At 41.8% G+C, this 23,002-nt stretch overlaps 3 protein-coding genes and 4 non-coding genes across 32 annotated transcripts; all 7 read right to left on the bottom strand.

Annotated features, from left to right (window-relative positions):
- Positions 1 to 753: 753 nt before the first annotated feature.
- Positions 754 to 5,307, bottom strand: LOC115546434 (prostaglandin E synthase 3). Of its 2 annotated transcripts, none has more exons than XM_030359918.1 (8): positions 5,068 to 5,307; positions 3,841 to 3,954; positions 3,680 to 3,749; positions 3,173 to 3,271; positions 2,997 to 3,086; positions 2,160 to 2,219; positions 1,977 to 2,004; positions 754 to 1,867 (listed from the first exon to the last, which is right to left on the bottom strand). In XM_030359918.1, coding segments are annotated over exons 1-8 (483 nt in total). In that variant the 5' UTR covers positions 5,070 to 5,307; the 3' UTR covers positions 754 to 1,847. The 2 variants fall into 2 exon arrangements, with proteins under 2 accessions (XP_030215778.1, XP_030215786.1); XM_030359926.1 differs by having other exon boundaries at positions 2,160 to 2,216.
- LOC115553788 (small nucleolar RNA SNORD59) lies at positions 2,391 to 2,462 on the bottom strand. The gene has a single exon (XR_003978511.1). It is a non-coding gene; the product is annotated as a small nucleolar RNA SNORD59 (small nucleolar RNA).
- On the bottom strand, positions 3,415 to 3,486 carry LOC115553784 (small nucleolar RNA SNORD59). Its single transcript, XR_003978510.1, has one exon. It is a non-coding gene; the product is annotated as a small nucleolar RNA SNORD59 (small nucleolar RNA).
- Positions 5,308 to 5,698: 391 nt separating the features above from the next.
- On the bottom strand, positions 5,699 to 12,875 carry naca (nascent polypeptide associated complex subunit alpha). Of its 25 annotated transcripts, none has more exons than XM_030359597.1 (10): positions 12,787 to 12,875; positions 12,164 to 12,238; positions 7,861 to 9,476; positions 7,626 to 7,818; positions 7,020 to 7,105; positions 6,739 to 6,816; positions 6,484 to 6,630; positions 6,209 to 6,337; positions 6,004 to 6,126; positions 5,699 to 5,822 (listed from the first exon to the last, which is right to left on the bottom strand). In XM_030359597.1, exons 2-10 carry the CDS (start codon positions 12,231 to 12,233, stop codon positions 5,808 to 5,810), a joined length of 2,457 nt encoding a protein of 818 aa, XP_030215457.1. In that variant the 5' UTR covers positions 12,234 to 12,238; positions 12,787 to 12,875; the 3' UTR covers positions 5,699 to 5,807. The 25 variants fall into 25 exon arrangements, with proteins under 25 accessions (XP_030215457.1, XP_030215508.1, XP_030215519.1 ...); XM_030359648.1 differs by having other exon boundaries at positions 7,626 to 7,854; positions 7,939 to 9,476; XM_030359659.1 differs by having other exon boundaries at positions 7,626 to 7,860; positions 7,945 to 9,476.
- LOC115553799 (small nucleolar RNA SNORD59) lies at positions 5,891 to 5,962 on the bottom strand. The gene has a single exon (XR_003978513.1). It is a non-coding gene; the product is annotated as a small nucleolar RNA SNORD59 (small nucleolar RNA).
- LOC115553794 (small nucleolar RNA SNORD59) lies at positions 6,893 to 6,964 on the bottom strand. Its single transcript, XR_003978512.1, has one exon. It is a non-coding gene; the product is annotated as a small nucleolar RNA SNORD59 (small nucleolar RNA).
- Positions 12,876 to 14,223: 1,348 nt separating the features above from the next.
- On the bottom strand, positions 14,224 to 17,985 carry prim1 (DNA primase subunit 1). Its single transcript, XM_030359909.1, has 13 exons — positions 17,736 to 17,985; positions 17,469 to 17,626; positions 17,238 to 17,344; positions 16,896 to 16,969; positions 16,657 to 16,793; positions 16,211 to 16,269; positions 15,915 to 16,024; positions 15,598 to 15,689; positions 15,371 to 15,503; positions 15,205 to 15,274; positions 14,649 to 14,755; positions 14,462 to 14,560; positions 14,224 to 14,364 (listed from the first exon to the last, which is right to left on the bottom strand). Exons 1-13 carry the CDS (start codon positions 17,866 to 17,868, stop codon positions 14,345 to 14,347), a joined length of 1,299 nt encoding a protein of 432 aa, XP_030215769.1. The 5' UTR covers positions 17,869 to 17,985; the 3' UTR covers positions 14,224 to 14,344.
- Positions 17,986 to 23,002: the final 5,017 nt, after the last annotated feature.

The raw sequence follows: 23,002 nt of genomic DNA, 5'->3' as shown, positions 1-23,002 counted from the left end.
ATAAGTAATAGCAATAAAAAAACGAATGTAGGGGTGGAAGAGAACATGTACTGTGCTTTAGTAAACGTTTGCGCTCTTAATATTTTACTGTAAAATATATATTAATAAATATAAAAATGCAATATAAGGAGATATGTTGCATTTATTCCATAACGTCCCAGGGCTTTTCATTTGCTATCCAGTATCACCTGGACGTATCGTTTCTTAGAAAATATATATATTTTAAAAAAAACGATCACCTGATGTTTAGCCTTTGTGAATAAATAACGAGTATCCATGGAAGATAAGGTTATTATCACCTGTATCATTTAACCTATGATCGCCCTTTATATATTATTTTGATAGCTACTATTCCCCAAAATGCAAAATATCAGGATTACTTAAAAGTAAAAATACAACCAACCAATTAAAACAATGTACAAATAAAACATTGACAGCCTTTTTCGCACAGTAGTGGTTAGATTCGAGCCAGGCTTTTACTTTGATACGCCCCTATAGATAAACAGGAACTTGAAGACACAAATGACAGCGGATGATCAGGCCTAAGTATGAAGTATGCTAATACGCACATCAAGCAGTTCGGAGGGATGATCCTCCAGTCATTTGGTTTACTAAATAAACGATAAAATACGATTATTTACTTTCCCAAAAGTATTTAATAGGTGATGACACCATCAGGGTATTATTATTTATTTTTTTAAAGTTGACTGGAAATTGAATATGCCACACTGAAAGAAAATATAAGAGCACACCTTTAACATAATGATTTAGACAGTTTATTAGAAAGATGTAGACAAATAAAAAAACGGTTCCACTGTAATTTAACAATAACCGAAGTTGGTGATTAACCAGCCTGTGATAACTAGGTTGAAATACCCAACCACCAGTTGAAATACACAACTACCGGCATGTCTCCCCCATCATTTTGACAGTGCAAATATAATTTGGTCATTACACAGAGCCATTTCATTTCAACACAAACATGACCACCAAGGGAGGATCTATTCTAGTTTAACTTGGAAAATAAACTTGAGGGTAGAAGAAAACTGGATGTCTTCCATGCCTGCCTCGGTCTGAAAACAGCATGTTACCTTTCTTATGAAGACTTAAGTGAGAATGTTAGGCGGAGGTGGAGTCTGCTGCTAAAGATAACAAAATGTACGGGATGGTTAAAAGTATATTCCAGTAACTGTTACGTTATGATTAAGAATATGCAGTTTTTCGTTTGTTTAAGTGGAGTTACAGACAGAATGTTCCAATTTTACAAAAGACCACAAGCAGATAAGACACGGGAGAAAATATGTAGGCTGGAGCACTAAGCTACAGACACTTGATAGGTCCCTTGATATTGAATACATGCCACATGAAGAACTTTAAATAACCGAATCAGAAATTACATTTATTCCAACTAAGGTCTGGGGTTGTGCCTTCCAAAGTAATTTGAGAAGATTTACTAGACTGAAACTCAAAACCTTGTATTGTTAGTAAGCCTTTTTCCACATCACAAACCAATTTGTAAATATCCTGACATGTATTGCTCAGTTGAGGACAACTATGGTCTTTTTTTTTTTTTACGAAAACATGTGCTTAGCTGTAATTAACGGCAAAACAGGATACCCCAAAAACGCAGTACTATAAATGGAAGTGGAGATATCTGCTCTGTACAATACAATGCATAACAACCTTCAGTGGACTGATGGTAATGTATTGGAGTTGAGGCTATGGATTTAAATATGGCTACCAACTCATGTGTACAGCTTTGTCACTGCCTTCATATTTCAAGATATACAGTTTAATGAATCCCCCTGCTTTCTCTCCTTGCCTCTCCATTCAGGGTTTCAAGTCTTCTATTCCAAGTCTGGCATTTCTAGAAGAAGAAATAAAGTAATTAGCACATTAGAACAGTTCGATATAAAAAATAACCATCCATGTGAATCCAAGGGATTCTGCACTGGTTTAATAGAAATGGAACTCACTTTCATCATCACTATCCGCAGAGTCCTCCTGTTATAGAACAAAAGTGAGGCGTTAAACAATGTTAAGGCAGCTTGTGTACCATACTATTTAAAACGATAGCTTATATCCACTGTCCACTATCCAATCTTTTACAGTCTATACTTTAACAGATAAGGTCCATATAAAAGAGGAAAACATCTTACATCTTCTGCTGCTCCATCTAGATCAGGTAGGTCATCCTCACCTCCCATGTTGTTCATCATCTGAAAGAAAGAAAATAAAGTAACAAATCGACGGTTCTGGATAATGTAGACGACTTGAGCAGTTGTGTAGTTAGTTTAACAGTTGTTTTTTGAAAAAAATGGTTTTATTTGAAAAGTAGCCAACCAACTAATTTCATGCTTTTTAAACAAAAAATGACATTCATTTGTTGCTCTTCTCAGAACAGAGGTTGGCTTCAGTAAACTCAGAAGAACGAAAGTCACTGTGTCAATCATCACAGAAGAGTCAACAATTTTATATATATATATATATTCAGAAATTTGAAGGACATGGCTAGGATTCGGCATGCGTTGAATATGAATAGAAAGTGTAATTGACTGGGTTTAATGTTTTTTTTTGGCAGAAAAAGAATTGTTTAAGAAAAGCTGGTGCACAAGATGTTAACAGCCGCAAATAAAACCAAAATATTAATGAATGACTGGCCAATGGGGAAACATTGCCGTGGCCCCCTCCAGCAACCAAGGTTTTAGAATCATTACTGAATCCATTAGGGCTCTGCTGCAGACTTATTTAATTACACGGCATCATACAATGGCATAACATAACGAATAGCATGCAAGCATACCCATTTTCTTTCCTGCAATAATGTTAAGGCAAAAAGTTTTGTCTGTAATTTGTAGCCATCTCCCTATCTGGGTTTCCTAGTTCTAAAAGACTGTCCCCTAGAACCTTAAGGAAGTACGCTTTCATTGGATATCATATTAGATATCATATACTTGTACTACATGATATCTTTGAAATTAGATTTCTTAGCTTACATCTGAGAATTGGTCAAAGTTGCCCATCTCCTCATCGGAGTCATCCTCCCAGTCTTTCCAGTTGTTGAAATCAACGCTGAGCCAAGTGAGCTGTTGAAAAAAACATTGAGGTTTATTTTAGCATGTTACCAGTAGAATTGGGAGGGGAAGTCAAGTACGAATGATGTAGTGCTGACCTTAGCTTTCTCTTTTGTTAGCCTGGGCCATGCCTTCCCTGGCTCCGCTTTCCGTAAACAGCACAACACTGAGCGGTCTGTGCGTTTCTGTTTGGATTCCTGTTACAGGCAGAAGAAATATATAATAATATTTGAAATGTACAATGATCTACTTTTACAAAATGACACCAAATGACGGCAACAGCCCGAGCCCACCAGCTCATTTCATGCAAAGAAAAAAAATAAAAAAAATTATATGTTGCTCTTCTCAGAACAGAGGTTGGCTTCAGTAAACTCAGAAGAACGAAAGTCACTGTGTCAATCATCACAGAAGAGTCAACCACAATTATGAATGGCAGATTTTTTTTATACATGTTCGGAAATTGGATAGGGATAGGTTTCTGTATGTGTTCAATATGAATAGAAAGTGTAATGGACTGGGTTAAATGGTTTGTTAAGCAGAAAAAAATATTATTGGACAGTATTCATTCTCCTAGTCTCAAGAGTGAACCGAACGTAATAACTTACACTTTGATCAATGGCTTCGAAGAGGTCAACTTCATTTTCATGTTTGACATTGTCAGTTCCTCCGATACAACTGAAAATAAGAAAAGAAAAAAGGCATACATTATGTCCGTTCAAACAAATAAAATGTAGAAAGCTCAATTTTTCATTGTATTAGAACTCACGTAAATCCAAACTTTGTTTTATCAAAGTTGACCTTGACATCCTTGCTGTCTGCCACGCAGAACTCTATGTAAACAGCATCCCGTCTGTCGTACCACTTTGCGGATGCTGGAATCCTTTAAAAAGAGAATCACTCAAATCAGCCTTCAAAAGAGGTAACTTGGATATACAATGCTGTATACATAATATCTATACATTTATACCAGTTACAAGCTTTGATGAGGGAATAATACTGGAATAATCAGCATATAGGAAAAGGTCAAATTTAGAAGTAACTAAAAGATGAATGATACAAACCCAACTGCAACAGGCATTAGGGCTAGTCTCCATATAACTGATTAGCATCAAAAGGCATATGTATCAGGTTGCCATTGAGCATCTAGTTACCTGAGTGATCGAATGTCATGACTCGATGTAAAAGAGTCAAAATATAACCAAATTAATTACCCTTACAAATTAGTTAATATTTTCTAATATTTCATGAGATAAATTGAATTGCAAGACCTCACATCATTGTGCCAATTGTTCAGCCTTGTGGCATGATCACAGACCGCACACAGGCCTAGTGCACATAGAATAGCTTAAGATCTAGTCACGAAACACACTTGTCAAATAATGACCACCAAAAAGAGCAATTACATGACGTTCAAATCTAAGGAAGGAACAGTAAAGCAGTACAGCGAAACGTAGACCAATACTGACCAACTAATCTAATTTATACTGAATCATTACATCGTGGACCGTGTAAGCCAATGAATCCACTTGATCGTATTATCTGCAAACGCAAATTATTTGAGCACACAAATAGCAGTGAGCATTTTAAAAAAAAAAGGAATCTTAAAATATTGCAATATCATTTCGAATGAAAGAAGCTTAACCCAAAGCTATCCAAGGCTAACGACGCTAGCAGCACTACGTTAGCGCCACTTAGCTAGCGTTAAGCCATGCGGTGCACATGACTCGTGCCATTTGGACAAGACGTCTCGAATAGCACATAAAGCCATACATTATTTCTATAAAAGTTAGCGATGAAGCCCTTGTGTGCACTGTAGCGACGGCTAAAGCCAAAACTCGAGTCTAGCGCTTGTTACAACTCGGAGTAAGGCCAAACATCCCGCCTTCGACAGAGCATGTTGTTGAATGGATGTTAGCTGCATCCTACTTCTACTACATGGCCGCCGCAAACGGCCAGTCTGTGGGCATATACTGGTTACATGTGCAAAACTTACATGTTGTCCTAGCGTCGATAGTCTTCACGGAGTAGCTGGTATTATTTTGACAGCAATGCTATAAAAGCAAAATTAACAATGTGTTCACACGGCAACGGCTCCAATGACTGGACTCCGAAATCTGTTGCCTATCGCCTGACGAGAATGACGATACTGACGCAGCTTCCGGGTACCAGAGGTTTCTAGAATAACCTATCCTCAAGTACGACTCTCGACTAGAGCCTTCACAGACAGCTGCTGGTCAAATGTAGGAAGCACATGGTTTTATTTCCAAGCTGCCTTTTAAGCGTAGTTACCACTTCAGGCGTGAAACCGGTATATTTATATCTAAGTAAATTGATTTGCCTGTATGTTTATCCTAGTGAACTACCAGACTCAATATCAGCTTTGAGATTTCTGTCTAATCTTAATACACATGGCTACATTTTATATCTGGTTTCAAATACTGTATTCATATTTGTTATTTAGAAATTGGATCTCATCCCAAATATCCCTCTGTATGCCATTAGTTAGTTATTCAATTCATTTATTGTGTAAATAATGTAATATCAGCAAAATTATTAAGATCCTTCTTAATCACAAGCATTTCAAATGTTCCCCGTTTTTTTTTTATCAAGACCAGAGACAGCAGTTTCATTTTATCAAGCCACAACTTTATTTCCATCTTGGGTATAAATTGTACAAACAAGTGTAGAGTAAATCAGCAACCTTTATTGACCACTTTGCCCCGAGCGTTCCGATTACATTGTCAACTCCTGCAAAGACAAAAAGATGTTAGGATAAGTGCAAAAATATTTAATAGCCAAGCAAAGAGAATTGTTCCATTTTTCAGAACAGAATATGGCTTCAGTAAACTCAGAAGAACGAAAGTCACTGTATCAATCATCATACAAAGGGAACTCTGAATACAACATTTGAAGTGTTTGGATATCATACCATAATAGCATTGACAATGTCGTTGTTGTTGTTTTTCAGGGCCCGTACAGCCTTAGCCCGAGAGACGTTGGCTTGCGACATGACAAGTTCAATGTCCTTGACCTCCACGCCAGTCTCGTCAACCTTAACAAAATACATAGTTTAGTAAACAGGTAATATGCCATACTCTAGCATCCAAATCATTGTCGTTTGACAATATTTTTACCTCTTCCTCTTCACTCTCCTCCTGTACTGTTGGCGTCTGTGTGTTCTCCTGGATGTTTGAAACAGCTTCTCCCTGTACCTTGAACTTTTCAGCAGCGGCCAGCTGAGCTTGTTGAGAGAGATCCTCAATCTATTGAAGAGGAACACGAATATCAATATCTCATCCTTCGGCAATAAAATATTGGCTTCACGTTTATCCACACTGATTCATAGGGCACTATAATATTGTTTACAAAAGGAATGGTTACACAAGAATAGAGAATGATGGTTAAATACCTTAGCTTCACCGAAGACGATGTAGGTGTCTGATGCAGGACTCTTGTAAACGTCTGGTTTGGTAATGACAAACAAGATGTTCTTGGACTTGCGAATGGTCACTCTGGTGACACCAGTTACCTGCCTCAGACCAAGCTTTGACATTGCCTGCAGAAACAACATTTGTTATAAATTCACTCAAACATACAGGATAGATAAGTGTCATAGAAACAGTCTTAAAATAATAACTGAGGAGCCACACAAAAGTTAGCCTACCTTTCGTGCTTTCTTTTCACTGCGGCTCTGTTTGGCTTTGCTGACTGGTTCTTCGTCAATTTCGGCAGCAGCTGCAAGCTGTTGGAAGACATTCAATCAGTCTATGAAGGACCTTTTTTCAATTGAATGAACAAATTACATTAATATACGCTTCTCTTCTAAGAACAGAGGTTGGCTTCAGTAAACTCAGAAGAACGAAAGTCACTGTGTCATTCATCACAGAAGAGTCAATCACAAACTCATTTATTCGGTAATTGTGATGAATTGAACACGGCTTTTACCTGGGCCTGCTGCGTCTGTGTCTGTGCAGAGTCCTGTTCCTCCAAGTCAGGTACCGACTCATCACTGTCGGACTCTGTGCCAGATCCTATAACACCACATATACATCAATTAATAAACTTGCTTTAATAAAGAAAAAGGATTCACATTATCCCAATTGCATGATTGTCCTAACAATTACAATCCTGGAAAAGTAATTAACATAGTTAAAATGGGATTAAGAGATGTGATATGTAATCACATTTTCCTATTTTTTGTTTAAATGTAGGCACTTTTACATGAGTGGTCATGTTATATCCCAACCACCCTGACATCACCTTTTTCTGGCACGAAATAGGACAAACAAGGACCCTTAAAACAGAACCATACCTGCCCATACAGGAGCGACCTTCACTGCGGAACAGTGAATGTTCCTTTTATATATAATTATAAAATTGCAAAAGGTGTTTAGTCCTAACAAGGTTATCTTTGAAACAGGCCAGTGGTAAATGCAAGAGCAAATATTTTAGTTTTTAAGATACATTTGTATATATCCACCACTAATCAAGATTGTACCATTACAAAAGGCAACCACAAATAAATTGGACGACAGGATGAAGCAGAAATACCCTTGTCGTTCTTCATCACAGGCACCGCCTTGGCTGAGGTTTTAGCAGTTGAAGGGGCAGATTTTGGGGTTGATTCAGATTCACAAGGGGGTTGACTGATAATCTCAACTTCAGGTTTAACAACAGGTTTTGCAACAGCCTCAGCAAACGTAAGTTTACGGGGCATGGGACTCTTCTCCTTGGGTGCCTCCACCTTGGGAGCCTCTACCTTGGGCGCTGGCTTGTTATCCTCCACCTTGGGAGCCTCTACCTTGGGCGCTGGCTTGGCATCCTCCACCTTGGGAGCCTCTACCTTGGGCGCTGGCTTGGCATCCTCCACCTTGGGAGCCTCTACCTTGGGCGCTGGCTTGGCATCCTCCACCTTGGCAGCCTCTACCTTGGGCGCTGGCTTGGCATCCTCCACCTTGGCAGCCTCTACCTTTGGAACTGGCTTGGCATCCTCCACCTTGGGTGCCTCTACCTTTGGAGCTGGCTTGACATCCGCCACCTTGGCAGCCACTACCTCAGGTACCTCCACCTTTCTAGCCTCTACCTTGGGGGACGGAATGGCAGCCTCTACCTTGGGGGCCGGAATGGCAGCCTCTACCTTGTGTGCCTCCACCTTGGCAGCCTCCACCTTGGCAGCCTCCACCTTGGCAGCCTCTACCTTGTGTGCCTCCACCTTGGCAGCCTCCACCTTGGCAGCCTCTACCTTGGCAGCCTCTACCTTGGCAGCCTCTACCTTGGCAGCCTCTACCTTGGCAGCCTCCACCTTGGCAGCCTCCACCTTGGCAGCCTCCACCTTGGCAGCCTCCACCTTGGCAGCCTCCACCTTGGCAGCCTCCACCTTGGCAGCCTCCACCTTGGCAGCCTCTACCTTGGCAGCCTCCACCTTGGCTGCCTCTACCTTGGCAGCCTCTACCTTGGCAGCCTCTACCTTGGCAGCCTCCGCCTTGGCAGCCTCCACCTTGGCAGCCTCTACCTTGAGTGCCGGAATGGCAGCCTCTACCTTGAGTGCCGGAATGGCAGCCTCTACCTTGAGTGCCGGAATGGCAGCCTCTACCTTGAGTGCCGGAATGGCAGCCTCTACCTTGGGGGCCTCCACCATGGTAGCCTCCACCTTGGCTGCCTCCAACTTGGGTGCTGGCTTGGCAGCTTCTGCCTTGGGTAAAGGAGTCACAGCCTCCGCCTTGGGTGTTGGTTTCACGGCTTCTAGAGGAGCAGCTGGCATACTGACTGGCTTTTCTGGTGGGATGAGGGGTGGGAGATCCTCATCAGTTACTGGAGTAACCGGGGCTGCTTGAGGTAGGGCGGTTTTATTTTCAACTAGTGCTTTGGAGGTGCCGGACTCAAGAGTATCTGAAAATGAAACTGGGGCTGATGCTGCAGGCTTTGAGGTCACCTTAAAGGCAACAGGGGCGGAAGCAGGCTTGGTGAGGCTTGGTGAGGCCGTTTGAGGATGAGCAAAAGTAGGTTTAGCCTTCACTTCAACCAAGTCTGGCTTAGGGTCTACTGGCTTAATCTCTGCAGGAGCTGCCTTAGATTCCACAGGTGCAGGGACTGAAGGCGACCCAAAGGCTTCCCCTTTTTTAGGTTTTCCTTGTTTACCAGCCTTAACAACCTTTGGGGTTTTAGATGAATCAATAGAAGAGGCTAGAGGAGATGCTACAGGGGAGCGTGGGGTTGAGGAAGGAGTATTCTTTGGGGAAGTAGGAGATGCAGAAGAGGCAGACATTGAGGATCGTTTTCTTCTGCCAGGGACAGCCTTTGGGGCAGTGGCACTCGACCCACTCTTGGCATCTTTGCCTTTGGCCTTAACATTGCCACCAGCAGCCTTGGGTTTCTGGGTGGCAGCTTGGGCAGGAGGTGTTGCTAGATAGAACAAATTGATTCTTGAAAAGTGATTTGGGTGGTAAATGCTATCATGCGGGTTATATAATCAAAGGGCAAGGCATAATCCCTTCACACGGTCACACTCAATCAAAATGCACACCCTGTTCACGCAATGCTCCAGTACACACTCAAGATGAAGATGCACTGATCAACCAACAAACCAAGCCCTACTGTGTGTATACACTTTAATGTCACTGCATAGCAAACTACAGGACATGGCTAAACGGACATGCAATTAGAGTTTCTTAAAATCATATTTCTTTTAGAACTTTAGTTCAGAGCAACTGCTGATGTCATTTATTTTAGTCTAAGTGGCTTCATTCAAGTTCAATTTTTTATTATTTTGTTGGACTGGCCTGCTTCAATTAATATTTCACCAAGAGGCTTTTATCTGCAACCAAATGACAACCAACCTTTTACAACCCTTTTAAAATCTCAACCAGATTTGAACCCAAGCATATTGCCTTTTCCATAGGATTTTAAGGGTTAAGGTGTGTGGATAAGAATATTATGCATGTTAACCCACCTGACAGTTGTCGGGTGGAATGGGATGCGCCTGCATTATTAGACTGCTTCGACTGGATGCCCTTATTGTTGACTGCAAAGGGTTCTCTCTCAACTGGGTTCTCCTTTTGAGAGGCTAGATCTACATTCTTAGCACCGAACACTACTCCGGGGTCCTGTGTAGCAGTTTTCCGGCTGTCAACTTCCACATCGGTAGATTTGATAGCAACACTAGACTTCCCAGCTTCACTGTCTACAACTGGGTCTTTGGAAGGTGACAGTTTAGCATCCACTGGAACCACTTCAGCTGCACACTTCACTTCAGCCAGAATTTCATCAGTAAACTCTAGAGCTTCACTCTCAGTTGTGACAGCTACAGCTGTCTCCTGACTTGCTACAGCTGTCTCCTCACTGTCTACCACTGTAGCGGTCGCCTCACTGCCTACCACTGTAGCGGTCTCCTCACTGCCTACCACTGTAGCGGTCTCCTCACTGCCTACCACTGTAGCGGTCTCCTCACTGCCTACCACTGTAGCGGTCTCCTGAGTGTCAACTATCTCATCAGTAATGGCTCCTTTTTCTTCTTCTCCTGAAGCAGAAGGGGAAGCTTCAGCCAGGGGGACAGGGTCATCAGTCGGTGGCAGTTCAGCAGCAGCCTCTGAAGGGTTGGCAGGCGTCTCTTGCTGTACAACAGGGGCTACCTCAACAGCAGGCACTACAACCTGATCTTTGGCCACTTCGACTGCAGCAGCACCGTTAAACTGATCAAAGGCCTCAGAAACATCCTCAGACATCTTTTTAGGAACAACAGAAGCTTCTAAAGGCACAGAACTCTGCAGCTGGGGTGCCTCGTTTCCTACAGGAACGGCCTTCTCAGGGAGAGCAGAGGTATTGAACTCCACTGCCGCTGATATAGAGGAGGGAGGAACAGGAGGATGCCCGGGACAGGGCGGTCACAGTAGTGTGAGGAGCCATTTTGCTTGCACATTCAAACATGTTATTTACAAACACATTGGGATTGTGCTCAACTTATCGTGGATGTGAGGATGCTGAAGAATGCATAACCAGTTTCTCACCGTGTATTAAAAGTGGGGTGTAGACGCAAGTGTGGTCCCAAAACCCATGCAGTGTACAAATGAAGTGGATTCAAGATGTCTTTGTGGCCCGGTTTCAAGTTGTTAACACACGCATTGGAACTAATCAAAAAGCAAAAAAGAATTCCCCTAGAAATGTCAAAACATTGACATCCGTTGAAAAAGGCAATGTATTGAATTAGGAGGTATAATTATAGCAATGAATTTAAACTTTAAACTGTTTTACTGACAATTTATCATTAGAAAAAAGTTTGAGAACTATTTTTAATGCTAGAACCATTTGATTATGACTTATAAAAATAACATAATTTCTGCCATTACCAGCTAAATATATCCCACCCATAATTAAAATTCTTCATTGACTGGACATGTAGCAACCTCCAATTACCATTCAGTGCCTCAATGACTTAAATTCTTTTTTTTATTTTAATTGAAAGTTATGTTGACAAGCTCACATAAAACACTGTTAATATAAGAGTATTAATATCGTGACAAATACAATAGTTAAACGCCCATAATATAGGTTATAAACCAGTTAAATACAAACCATGCCATATTAGTCCCTAAAATCCAAAAACGTGCATGCATTATGTAGCAAACCTAGCTGTCAGAACAAAACCACCACACATCACCAAGTGTGTAAACAAAGATGGGATCCTGGTTAACTCTTGTGTTTATGATTTCCAAGTGATATGCATGTAACCATAGGTAGTTAGATGTACAAAATTAACATCCAAAAACTTTAAATCTTAAACAAATAGTTGTAGAATGGTCTAGTCCAGACCTGACCTGGGTGGTCTTTGAGTTAAGAATATCCATCCAAGCAACATATGATGGTAGATACAGCCATGCGTTACTGAGGGAGGTCTAGTGACATTCTAAAGACTGATCACCTGTTAAACCAGCCCCCCCGCCTGCTTGGCCAAGTCACTTAAATCTTTACACTATTCCGATTGTGAACATGATTAAACAAATGTAGAGCGTAAGGCCAATTTAATCGAAGTATACCAGGATCCCAGTGAAAACTGTTGTAATTGAATCATGCGTATTGTAAAATTGTATACGAACCAGTCTCAACTTGAGGCTGCTGCATCTCCTGCTCGGTGACTGGGACCGTTTCTGTTGCTTCGCCTGGCATGGTAGCTGATAGGGCAGAGTTACACTCAATGAAATACACGATGTCACTTGCTTGAAAATAGGCAGAACAATTCACTAGTAGGATTGATATTTAGTTTTGCGTAAAAGGTTGGCCAGGCCAAAAATGTAAGTTAATGCACATGCTTCAGCTCATTGTAGTTCCCTACCGAACGCTAGCTTCTCCGGAGATGTTATCTAGAGGCGAGATTCGCTTGCATTGAGATCCTCCTTTACCCTCTGATTTTAAAGCGAGAATACATAATTATACATACTGACTTCTAAACACTACAGTCGTGTATTAAACGTAAGTAGTGGTCAAGCTTAACGCTTGTCATGAACAAGGCTCCATGCCTAGGAAACTCAAGTCATGTTCCCCCATTTTGGGCCAATGGTCGGCGATACAACAAGCCTATCTGACTATGGGTGACTTGGAAAACAGAAATAACTACATGGGAAGGTAGCCTTTATTTATTAGAGAGATGTTACGCATATCAGAAAACATAAACATGTATTAAACAACCAGATTAGATTAGATTGTTGTCAGAGACACTTACCGACTCAGATGGTATATCCAAGATGGCTGTGAGAGAGAACTGTTGACCCCTCGCTCGCCGTAATATCCGGTTTAGCAGTTCAATCTTTTTCCGGGTGAATTTCTTGTGCACATTGAAAGCTTGTATTTAAAGGTACGCCATTTGTTGTGATTATGTTTAGAAGATAACCTCGAATTAACTTTGATTTCAATTCAATTTCATTACATTTAGAAATATGTTTTTGTGATTACTTCCAGAGTTATTTTCAATTTATTCGGTATTCTACTTAAATCTATCATCGCCAAGCGATACCCTTCAAGGGCGGCAATGTCCTGTCTTTAATGTGACTTTTTTTGGTTAACCTATTTTTTTTTTAAATAATTTTAAGTTAATACGACTCAGCTACACATACTGAATCCAACAAATACACATGACAAGGACATTAGAGAAATGTATAATAAAGTTGTTTGATAACTAAAATACAAATAAACATAATCTTGAAACGAAATAAAATCCAACTACATCCATACAGGCCCCCAGCTTCCTGATGGAAAATATAAATGTTTTATTTTGAATGTTGCAAAGAGCGATAGCTTAATTATTTCAGAATGAGTTCATAATGCACCAGATGTTTGTTGGATGGTTGGATGATAGTAGTTAGAGTTGTGTACTTAAAATTTATTTTAGGACACTTGACAGCTAAATAATTGGATTTTACAGCATGATCAAGGGAAAATACAGGCAGCAATTGACCAAGCATTTATTCAATGAGACAATGGATGTGCATGATTCATTGTGGGCAGTAACAAATCATCGTGGGCAGTAACAAAACAAAGGTGAGGGGGAGAGAGTGACCATCGTGAAGAGTTTAGGATTGGTGATGGCTGAATTCAGCCGTGGCAGGCGAGATTAAAAGTTAATTTGTAATACACTATGGGGGAAGTGGACAGTCATGTCAGCAAGACAGTTAAAAGAATCTTAACAAAATAAGTCAGTAGATTGGCATGCCCCAGTATTAGACGTTGTGGCTACAGTGGCAATGCTAATGCAAACCACCTGAATACCTTTCAATTAGAGGAAGGGAGGTATCTCTAGGTTCAGGGAGAATGCATACAAATGCCTTATCAATTGACTAGTAATTATAAAAACAAGGTTTCTGTAATTTATATATCATTTGATATTATAGCTACGATTAATATTTCCAAGACAGACCATTAACATGCTTTGAGGATACTAGGTTGAGTTGTTGTAGTCGTCCAATACCGCACGATAAAGAGCTGTTTAAACAAGGTTTCAACTAAGAGATCTTGTCAATACAATGATATTTTTTTGGTTTACTGTATGTAGGATTTCATTTAAGTGTTCCAGTACCACATTTAAAAAAAATGCAATGTTAGAATGCTGTGTATAAACACATGTCCGTAAAACCATCCACAAGTAAAACAAGAACAACAATGATACAGGACGTGTATTCAGTATTTATGTGGTAGAAAAAAGCAACAAAACAATTTATAACAAATATGATCTATACAACAAGATGCATGGAATTGTATTGGTGACGCGAATGGGTGAGGGTCAATCAGAAATCCTTTTGAAGATCTGCAGAATAAAAAACAACAATGAAAAACAAGAAAATCGCCATCATGCAAAATAACTCTTGCTTCAGGTGCCGACACCATCTTGGTCTCAAACCCACCACTCTTCTTCAGCAGTTCTCCTCTGTTGGACAGGGCCACTCCGTCCAGGAACTGATCCAAAACCTTCACGTATTTTGCTAGGCTCGTCCGTTTGTAATCTGTTTAGAATTATTCAGTGATAATAGCAAATCAATTTGTGTGTTCATGAATCATTCCAAAGAAAATGTAGAACATGCTGTATTGTACCTCTAATCCTTCGTCTCTCCGCTGCATCTATATCACTGTCCTTCTCCTTAGGCACCTGCTCTTCCTCCTCCCCCACCCTGGGTCGATCCAGTTCCGCGCAAATAAGACTAGCGTGACGTTTAAAAATAAAGACGTAGTATCAATAGATCAGCTTTCAGCAATGTCAGAAATACATTTGAGGAATGTGAATCTGTGTTAATGAGTTAAAATTAAAACAATGAAAATGCCAATGTTTAAATGCATTTGTGCTGCAATGATAAGTGGATTCCGCAGTTAATGTAGTTGGTATTCAAGTAATTGTTTAATTAGTGTATTAAGTACCAATACCAAAAAATTGCTTCTTAATGGCTCAGAAATGTAATATTTGGTTCATACATGAATCGTAATAAAATGAAGACGGATTAAGTAAACAAAAAAAGACAAATTGCCTTGGTTTGGTTGAATAATCCGAAAGAAATGTCTACAGTCTGCAGATATTAATACTGTACATATGTAAACTCTACCAAGAAAAGTCGGAAGAATTGTCATTTTGAAGACAAAGGTGAAGAATGCCTACCTGATTGTGGGTACATCAAACGGATCAAACTTATCCAATTGCCTAAGGTCAATGGGAACGGAGATGCGCCCTAGTCACAGTAGAGAGACCACACGTTATTATTGGTCAAAGCAACTTCATTGCACAACTCTATCGTGTCGGGCCACTCTACAACATCTTTCCTTACCCGTTTTGGGATGAACACTGAAGGGGCTCTTCAACAAATGGTTAACCCCTTTGCTGACATTCACATCGAGCCGAGGGTAGCAGTACTGCAGCATGATCTCTTTCTCAAAGTGCTGGCCCTTCTTCAGGGTGCCCTGGGAAAGCAAATAGGACAATGGCATATTAAACTGCGACTGTTTGTGTACAGTTTTATAATGGAGATCTTTTGATGTGATCCTGACTACTGACCTGTTTGGTTGTTGCGCAGCCCCTCAGCAGGCCCCAGCGCTTCTCTGGGTTCTTCTCAGACTCAAAGTATGTGTGTAAATCCTTTCTAACATGTTAGCGCAGAGTTAAAGAAAGGTTTGGCTAGACTCTGATGCTTCAAGAGAACTTTCCTGGTATATGTGCAAACTAAAAAAAGAGGATGAGTGTTCATTCAACTCGTCAGCATTACCACCCAAAACAAAGCAAAAACCCAATACTGAAATAAACAATTGATAAAACTCCTGGTTTTACGCTATACAATAAGGGCTCCCTGCTATCTGTTCCACCATAAAGGATATCTTCAGGGACCAGGGCCAACACTTTGTCAACAGATTCCTTGAGTCCCAAGACCGCCTGGTCATGTAATGCATACTGTGGGAAGTAGCGCTCTACCACTTTCAGAGCATCTCTGTTGGCGAAAATAGAAAATACGAAAAAGAAAATAGAGCATACTTTATAATATATTGCCTACACATGAAAACAACGGCCTAAAATATCTATTAGAATGAATCTAGCAGAGGTGCATTACATTTAAATAAAATGGTAACTACATTATAGAATTTGTGAGGGCTTAGAAGAGAAAGTTATATCTCACCGGATGGAGGGGTGAATTGGATCTGACAAGACTACTTTCCGAACAGTTTCATCTCCTCCCTGTACAGACAAGACAAATGCCCCAAATGATCAATGCATGGTTAGTACCACTACCTACAGTATGTAAGGTATGTGCATCAGTATTTTTCACAAATACTTTAACAATTTGTTGAAACAATTAGCCCTAAGAAATTTAAAAAAATGGATAGGCTCATAGATTATCTGCTCCTGTAAGGTTAGTGACAGGTCATCCACATAATGTTATGCCTGAAATGAAGTGCTTTCCACTTGTTCTCCGGTATCTCCTGACGTACTAAAAACAGACTCAATGCTCATGAATGGAATTATCAACTTAAATCAATTTAAAAACATGGACCCAGTGGTCAGAATAAAAGATTTGGATTAGGATTTGTTCAAGATTAAAAGTTTGGTAAATTGTTATAGTACCTTCACCAGGCTGAGGTATTCGGCAATAGCCGAGCGGGCCGCTACAGACAGCTTCCTTGCTGCCTCGTCACACACCCAACAATGCACTCCTCTCCTTCCAGAGTACACCCACAGAAGGTGTCGGAATCCAAAGTCCTCTTAAAGGTTAATGAAGAGAAACACAAATTTCCCATCTTGCCCCATAAGTGCAAAGAATTGTTTTGATAAAGTGAATAAGTGAAGCTCCTTTAAAAACTCACCCCGAAGAGCTCGGTCCAAGATACGGATGGCAATTGTCATCAGGGTCCAGCACTTGGGGCAAATGTCAGCCGCACTAGAACCACAACATTGTCATTGTGTTTTGTTCAACTTAAATTCTACCTATTGTTCCAAGACCCTACGTTATTGTGCAAACTCAAAGTCCTGCTTTTGTTTTGAACCATATCAGCTCTAGATTTCACTGAACTGGTAGTAAGAGGCACTGGTGTGCTGCATCAATATTCACATTTAGATCAATTCGACCTCTATAAATTCATTTAGATTAATTCTATAAATTCTACCTGCCTCATAGCAGTTGAACTTGTCAATGCAGAATAGTTTACCTGCAGCAACTCCGCACGTCATCATAGTCAGTCATATCAATATCAAACACCAACTCCTTCTCCAGAGCTTGGAAGGTCCCAGACTTCACCGTGTTGTGTTGATTGGGCTTGATACGGGTGAGAAAGTAAACACAACACAGCATGGAGTGAATGTGGTGAAATAATGAATCTAGTGAAAGGACAGGTACACTGTGGTTGAGGAACATGTCACTCAATTATTAAGCATCCTACCCTGTGACTGTATACTGCGCCTATGTCAATCTTGTAGGGGTTCATCTTCTGCATCTCTTTCTCCAGCTCATTCTGCGTATTGAAGGATTGGTAGCGGACGTAGATGTCATCTTTCAAAGTGAACGAGAACTCTCGATGCTGAAAGTAGTTCTTCTGAACTAAAATATAAAATGGCTGGATTAGGTATAGACTGATAAATCACCATCATTGTAAAAAAAAAAGTGGTCGGAAGCCGAATACTTCAGAGTGGTGGTTACGGACACTTACCTCCGCCATAATTCAGCCAACGATAATACTGAGAGAAAGGAAACAGTCGTCGGTAGTAGAGTGGCAACAAATCGGGTAAAGAAGCCGGTTCATAGTCTGCAGATGTCATTTTAAGATGAGAGGTTCTGGTCATCCACCGAAGCGTTCAGCAATATCAAATATCAACAAAATATCGTTAGTCTGACAGACAAGCAGGTTTGGAGAACGCGCGCGAAACTCCCAAAGACCCAGTTCCACTTCTATGACGTATTTCCGGGAAGTATTTTAGCATGTTTTTTTTAATACTTTGTATATAAAACCGCCTCCTAAATATATTGAGTAATTAGTAAAATAAGGTTTTTAATTTTTCATTTTGATATAGGGATCGCTACTGTCGAAACAAATAACTAACTAACATTTTCGGTTTCGCTTCATCTCCTTTATTTTGAATCTGATCTGTAGACCTACCTGTTGACCATGGTGCGAGAGAGGTCGGCACATTGGCCCCACGTTGAATGTTGACACTGTTGTGTGCCATGTTGAGGATCTCCTGTGTGTTGAGTTGCCCATAAAGTTTACACTGCAACAAAGTCACTGTTATGCCTACTTATAGAGTCAGCCTAATGGCCTAGTCTCTGATTTTAGGCTTTAGAAATCCAATCACTGTAAGACCAATGCATTCTCAAATAATATTTATATTAGGGATGTATCTGATATTATTTTTGTTGCTGACATTTATTCAGAAAACGGACGTATATAATATATATATACGTCAGTTTTTTTGTTTCATATTTAATCCATCATGGTAATGCATGCAGTGCAAGGAGCGAATGTCCTGATACCCTGTAGTGTTTTTGTATTGTTTTATATATTTATTGTTCTCTGCCTTGGTTTCCGGTGAGCTGGTTTATGCCAGGGACATGCAAATTGGCAAGCATAAATGTATCAGTAAAGGCTGCTCAAGATGTTGCCATGAAAACATTAATTGCTATAGGCCTACTTTTATTACCGCTAATACTAATACAGTATTGCTAATTACTTTTATTGTACTATGACTTGTTCGGCTTAAACATATTTTTTACCAAACATGATTATGAAAGCATAACACGCAGACACACACACACACACACACACACACACACACACACACACACACACACACACACACACACACACACACACACACACACACACACACACACACACACACACACACACACACACACACACACGCACACACAAATTAAATACTGGACTGTCAACCAGTGGGTTCAGATCTTCACATGGTGTTAGTCAGTTTTCAACAATTAGGAGTTCTAATAGAATGAAAACAAAACTAAAGTCACTAAGAAAATAAAGCTGAGCTACACCTACTTTAGGTGATCTAAACCTAAAGTAGACCTTATTTTTAATGATTCACAATGATTTTATTTCTCACCCCTCTGCTAGGACCCCTGACCCAGTGACAGCAGAGACATTTCCAGAACCAAGGGGTCACAGACCAGCTGCCTGTGCCACAACACCTCTCCGACCATCAAAGAAGTACCAGGTGCCTGACGGACAGCTGGCTGAGCTCATTGAGGTAAGTCTGCTCCTACAACAGTGGAGCTTCCACAACACTTATAATAGGTTGGCCAAATAGGGCTGTAAAAAATCAACGTTTAGCACTCCAAAAGTATTGTTTAATTGTTTGCTTGTTATAATCTTCAATGGTACTGTCCTCCAATTAAGTTCAATTCAATGCTGTAACTTCAAATCTGTTTTTATACTTTCTCATCAAACGTTTCTCACTGTTGCATTATGGGTTTTGCCAGCAGTGACGCAGTGACTGAGAGATCCTTGTTTTGGGTTCAGGTAACTTTTTCCAGCTGCTCAACCATGGTTCTTTTAGCTGGGACCGGTTCCATCACAGGTAACTTGGGCGGTTCTCTAGAGAGAACCGCCTAAGTATTTGACAGAACAGAGGGGCGGGAACGTGAATGTCGCACTGTGCTCACTAAGGCATACTAGGGTAACTTGGTCTCATTAGTGAGCTTTGCTTTTGAGCACTAGTTGTGCTATTGATATTTTCTGAGTTAGGATTGGCTCTCTGCCTGTATTTTCCAGATGGTTGATTTTTTCTTGATTCTATTATTTCCTGTATCGCTTTCTGAAGAAGAGCTGAAGGAAGTGGAGATTGTGACGGTTACAACGGACATGGCTGGAGGAGAACGTTACAGCCTCAGTGCATCACTTCTTCACAGAGTCTTTATTTCACCAATTATCACAGTAGGTCCATCATTAAACAGATCGTATCCTAGAAGAAATCCACATACATTTAGTTTGAATGCACCAAAGGGGTAGCCTTTGGAGACCGTTCTGATCTTGCGAGGTCACATTTCAGTTTCTTGATGAAGATCAGTGTGGCCTATCCTTTCGCTGAAACAAACCCAGAAATGGAGACTAGGGGTTGGGAATTTTAGATCATAACAAGTCAGGGCAGTGATTGATTTCCCAATATGAGCGCGTCCTTACATTGTTAAAAAGAAACAGCCAATCAGATTAATTATCTAATTGACGCTCTTGCTCTCTTGGCTCTTGCCAAAAGAGAAGCATGAAAATAATGAACTTATAATTAATTTATAATTTATATTAATCCGGTATTACTGTCTACTGACTGTAAGTGTCAGGCGGGCTAAGGGGAGACAGGAGGCGGGCTGAGGGGAGACAGGAGGCGGGCTAAGGGGAGACAGGAGGCGAGCTGAGGGGGAGACAGGAGGCGGGCTGAGGGGGAGACAGGAGGCGGGCTGAGGGGGAGACAGGAGGCGGGCTAAGGGGAGACAGGAGGCGGGCTAAGGGGAGACAGGAGGCGGGTTGAGGGGAGACAGAAGGTGGGCTGAGGGGAGACAGGAGGCGGGCTGAGGGGGAGACAGGAGGCGGGCTAAGGGGAGACAGGAGGCGGGCTGAGGGGAGACAGGAGGCGGGCTAAGGGGAGACAGGAGGCGGGCTGAGGGGGAGACAGGAGGCGGGCTGAGGGGAGAGAGGAGGCGGGCTGAGGGGGAGACAGGAGGCGGGCTAAGGGGAGACAGGAGGCGGGCTGAGGGGAGAGAGGAGGCGGGCTAAGGGGAGAGAGGAGGCGGGCTAAGGGGAGAGAGGAGGCGGGCTGAGGGGGAGACAGGAGGCGGGCTGAGGGGAGAGAGGAGGCGGATTGAGGGGGAGACAGGAGGCGGGCTGAGGGGAGAGAGGAGGCGGGCTGAGGGGAGAGAGGAGGCGGGCTGAGGGGAGAGAGGAGGCGGGCTGAGGGGAGAGAGGAGGCGGGCTGAGGGGAGAGAGGAGGCGGGCTAAGGGGAGAGAGGAGGCGGGCTGAGGGGAGACAAGCCTCCTGACTAGTAAGGCATGCTAGTCGTAACAACACTACTGTGAGAGGTGGAAAATAGAGCACTCATGACTCATGACTCAGACTGCCATCGCAACGCTGACTGTTTGTTTGTTTTGTTTGTCTGCCCATGTGGTAGCTGTGCAGACCTCTGCCTGAGGTGCACTTTGCTATACCTCCCATTAAGTGCCCACAGCTCACATTGAACGACACTGGCCCGTTAAGTGATGCTGGCCCATCCATCTCTGCAAGCCTGCTAAACTGTTTCCATGACCCAGTGTTTAAGAAATGTTCAGGTTGGACCCAAAAGCAGAGAACCAGAATGCCGAGCAGGTGGTCGGGACTGGGTCCCCGTTCCTAGGAGCAGCTTCAGAGGGCGCAAGACGACTGGGGCTGCTTGGACACCTCGATGAAGTTATTCCAGCTTTCAAGCTGCCAGCCAGGTCATTTCTGGGCTTGAATAGGCCGGTGGCTTGCGGTGTAGCAGGCAGACTGTAAGCTTGCTTTCAGCAGGGAAGTGGGAGTTCAAGGTGCGCTTGCATCTGACACTCAAAGGGTGACTTGTCATTAAAGGAGGACTAGAGGCTGTTTTCCACATTGTCAGGCCATGTTAACTGAACAGACAAAACAGGGTGACAAAAGTCTTGCGGTAACCCATGGAGACGGTACACGTGTTGCACAATAAGACAGGCCTCCTCCTGAGAAGAGGCCGCCTTAGAGAACCAGAGACTAAAATACATGGTGTTACCCTCTGATGAGGGTAAACTGGTGGATTCACTGAGATCTGGGACCATGGTCATGTAAGCGTAGGAAGCGGACAGCGCAGGGGGGAACGAGTGGACATCTGAGGACGTTGCTGTCGACCAGAATCTCCTTCTGATGGACTTGAGGGTTTGTCTGATGCCTGGCTGGTTAATCAGGCCAGACGAGTTCCCCCCCTCTAGCACTCTTGGTTGAAGCGCTACTAGGACATAAAGCCTTGGAAACCTCCAGACATGCCTTAACGTGCTCTGGGAAGAACGGTTGATGATCACATTGAACAACTGACACTTTGGGTAACAGCGCCTTGTTTTTCTCGAATGAAACCCAGCTATAAACACTCTTTACTCTATATTTGCTCAAAATGTTTGAGTTCTATAGTAGCAATGTACGAGCGTGCCTGAGAGATTCCCAGAAAATGTTCAGGGAAATTTTTTAATTATTCTATTAAAACATTTTCTTTACCCTTGATGGCCCTTCTATTGATAAGAAGTAGCTGGTGGGATATGAATGTTGTAATCAGGTGTGTTGTGACATGTGAAACCGGTCCTAAAGGTAAGTGTTTACATGTGCTGAATATTTCAACTCATCTCTCTTGTGGGCTGGTTAATTTTCTAGAATTCATGAGACGTCCCACGCTCCAAGAGACCCATTTCCACCAGCACCATAATACAAATTAATATATGAAATACAGTATTTACAAAATTAGCATTTTACAAATATTTTTCTCTTACAGTGAAACCTTCAAACCGATTTAGTTGAGGAACTGTTTCTATTATAACATGATGTACAAGCTGCACCATTCAATTTGCCTTCTGTAAAATGTATATAATGTAACATTACCTAGCAAGAGAAGGACCCCACTAATAACGTCCATTCTAGTGACGAATGACGAAGTTCGAGGCGGGTATCATGGCATTCATGATGAGATCAAAGAGCTTCAACATTGTATCCAGAAATAACTCAAATACATTGACGGGCCCATTTTTAGCTCTCTGTAGGCGACGCCAAGAATGGCCATGACATATCCCTCTATAGATTAGGGAGGACTGAGCGACAGATTGACCCCTGGACATGCTGAAGACGCGGCTCCATTAGGAGTGTAAAGATGGCATGGAGAATTCTAGAGCACAGCTGGGAATGTCAGCCAGACAAGCAAAAGGGGTCCACAACC

This window comes from Gadus morhua, chromosome 1 (genome assembly GCF_902167405.1).
Source record: "Gadus morhua chromosome 1, gadMor3.0, whole genome shotgun sequence".
In the NCBI taxonomy this organism is placed as follows: domain Eukaryota; kingdom Metazoa; phylum Chordata; class Actinopteri; order Gadiformes; family Gadidae; genus Gadus; species Gadus morhua.
Note: the sequence above shows the minus strand (reverse complement) of the source record. Positions and strands in the feature narration are given on the sequence as shown.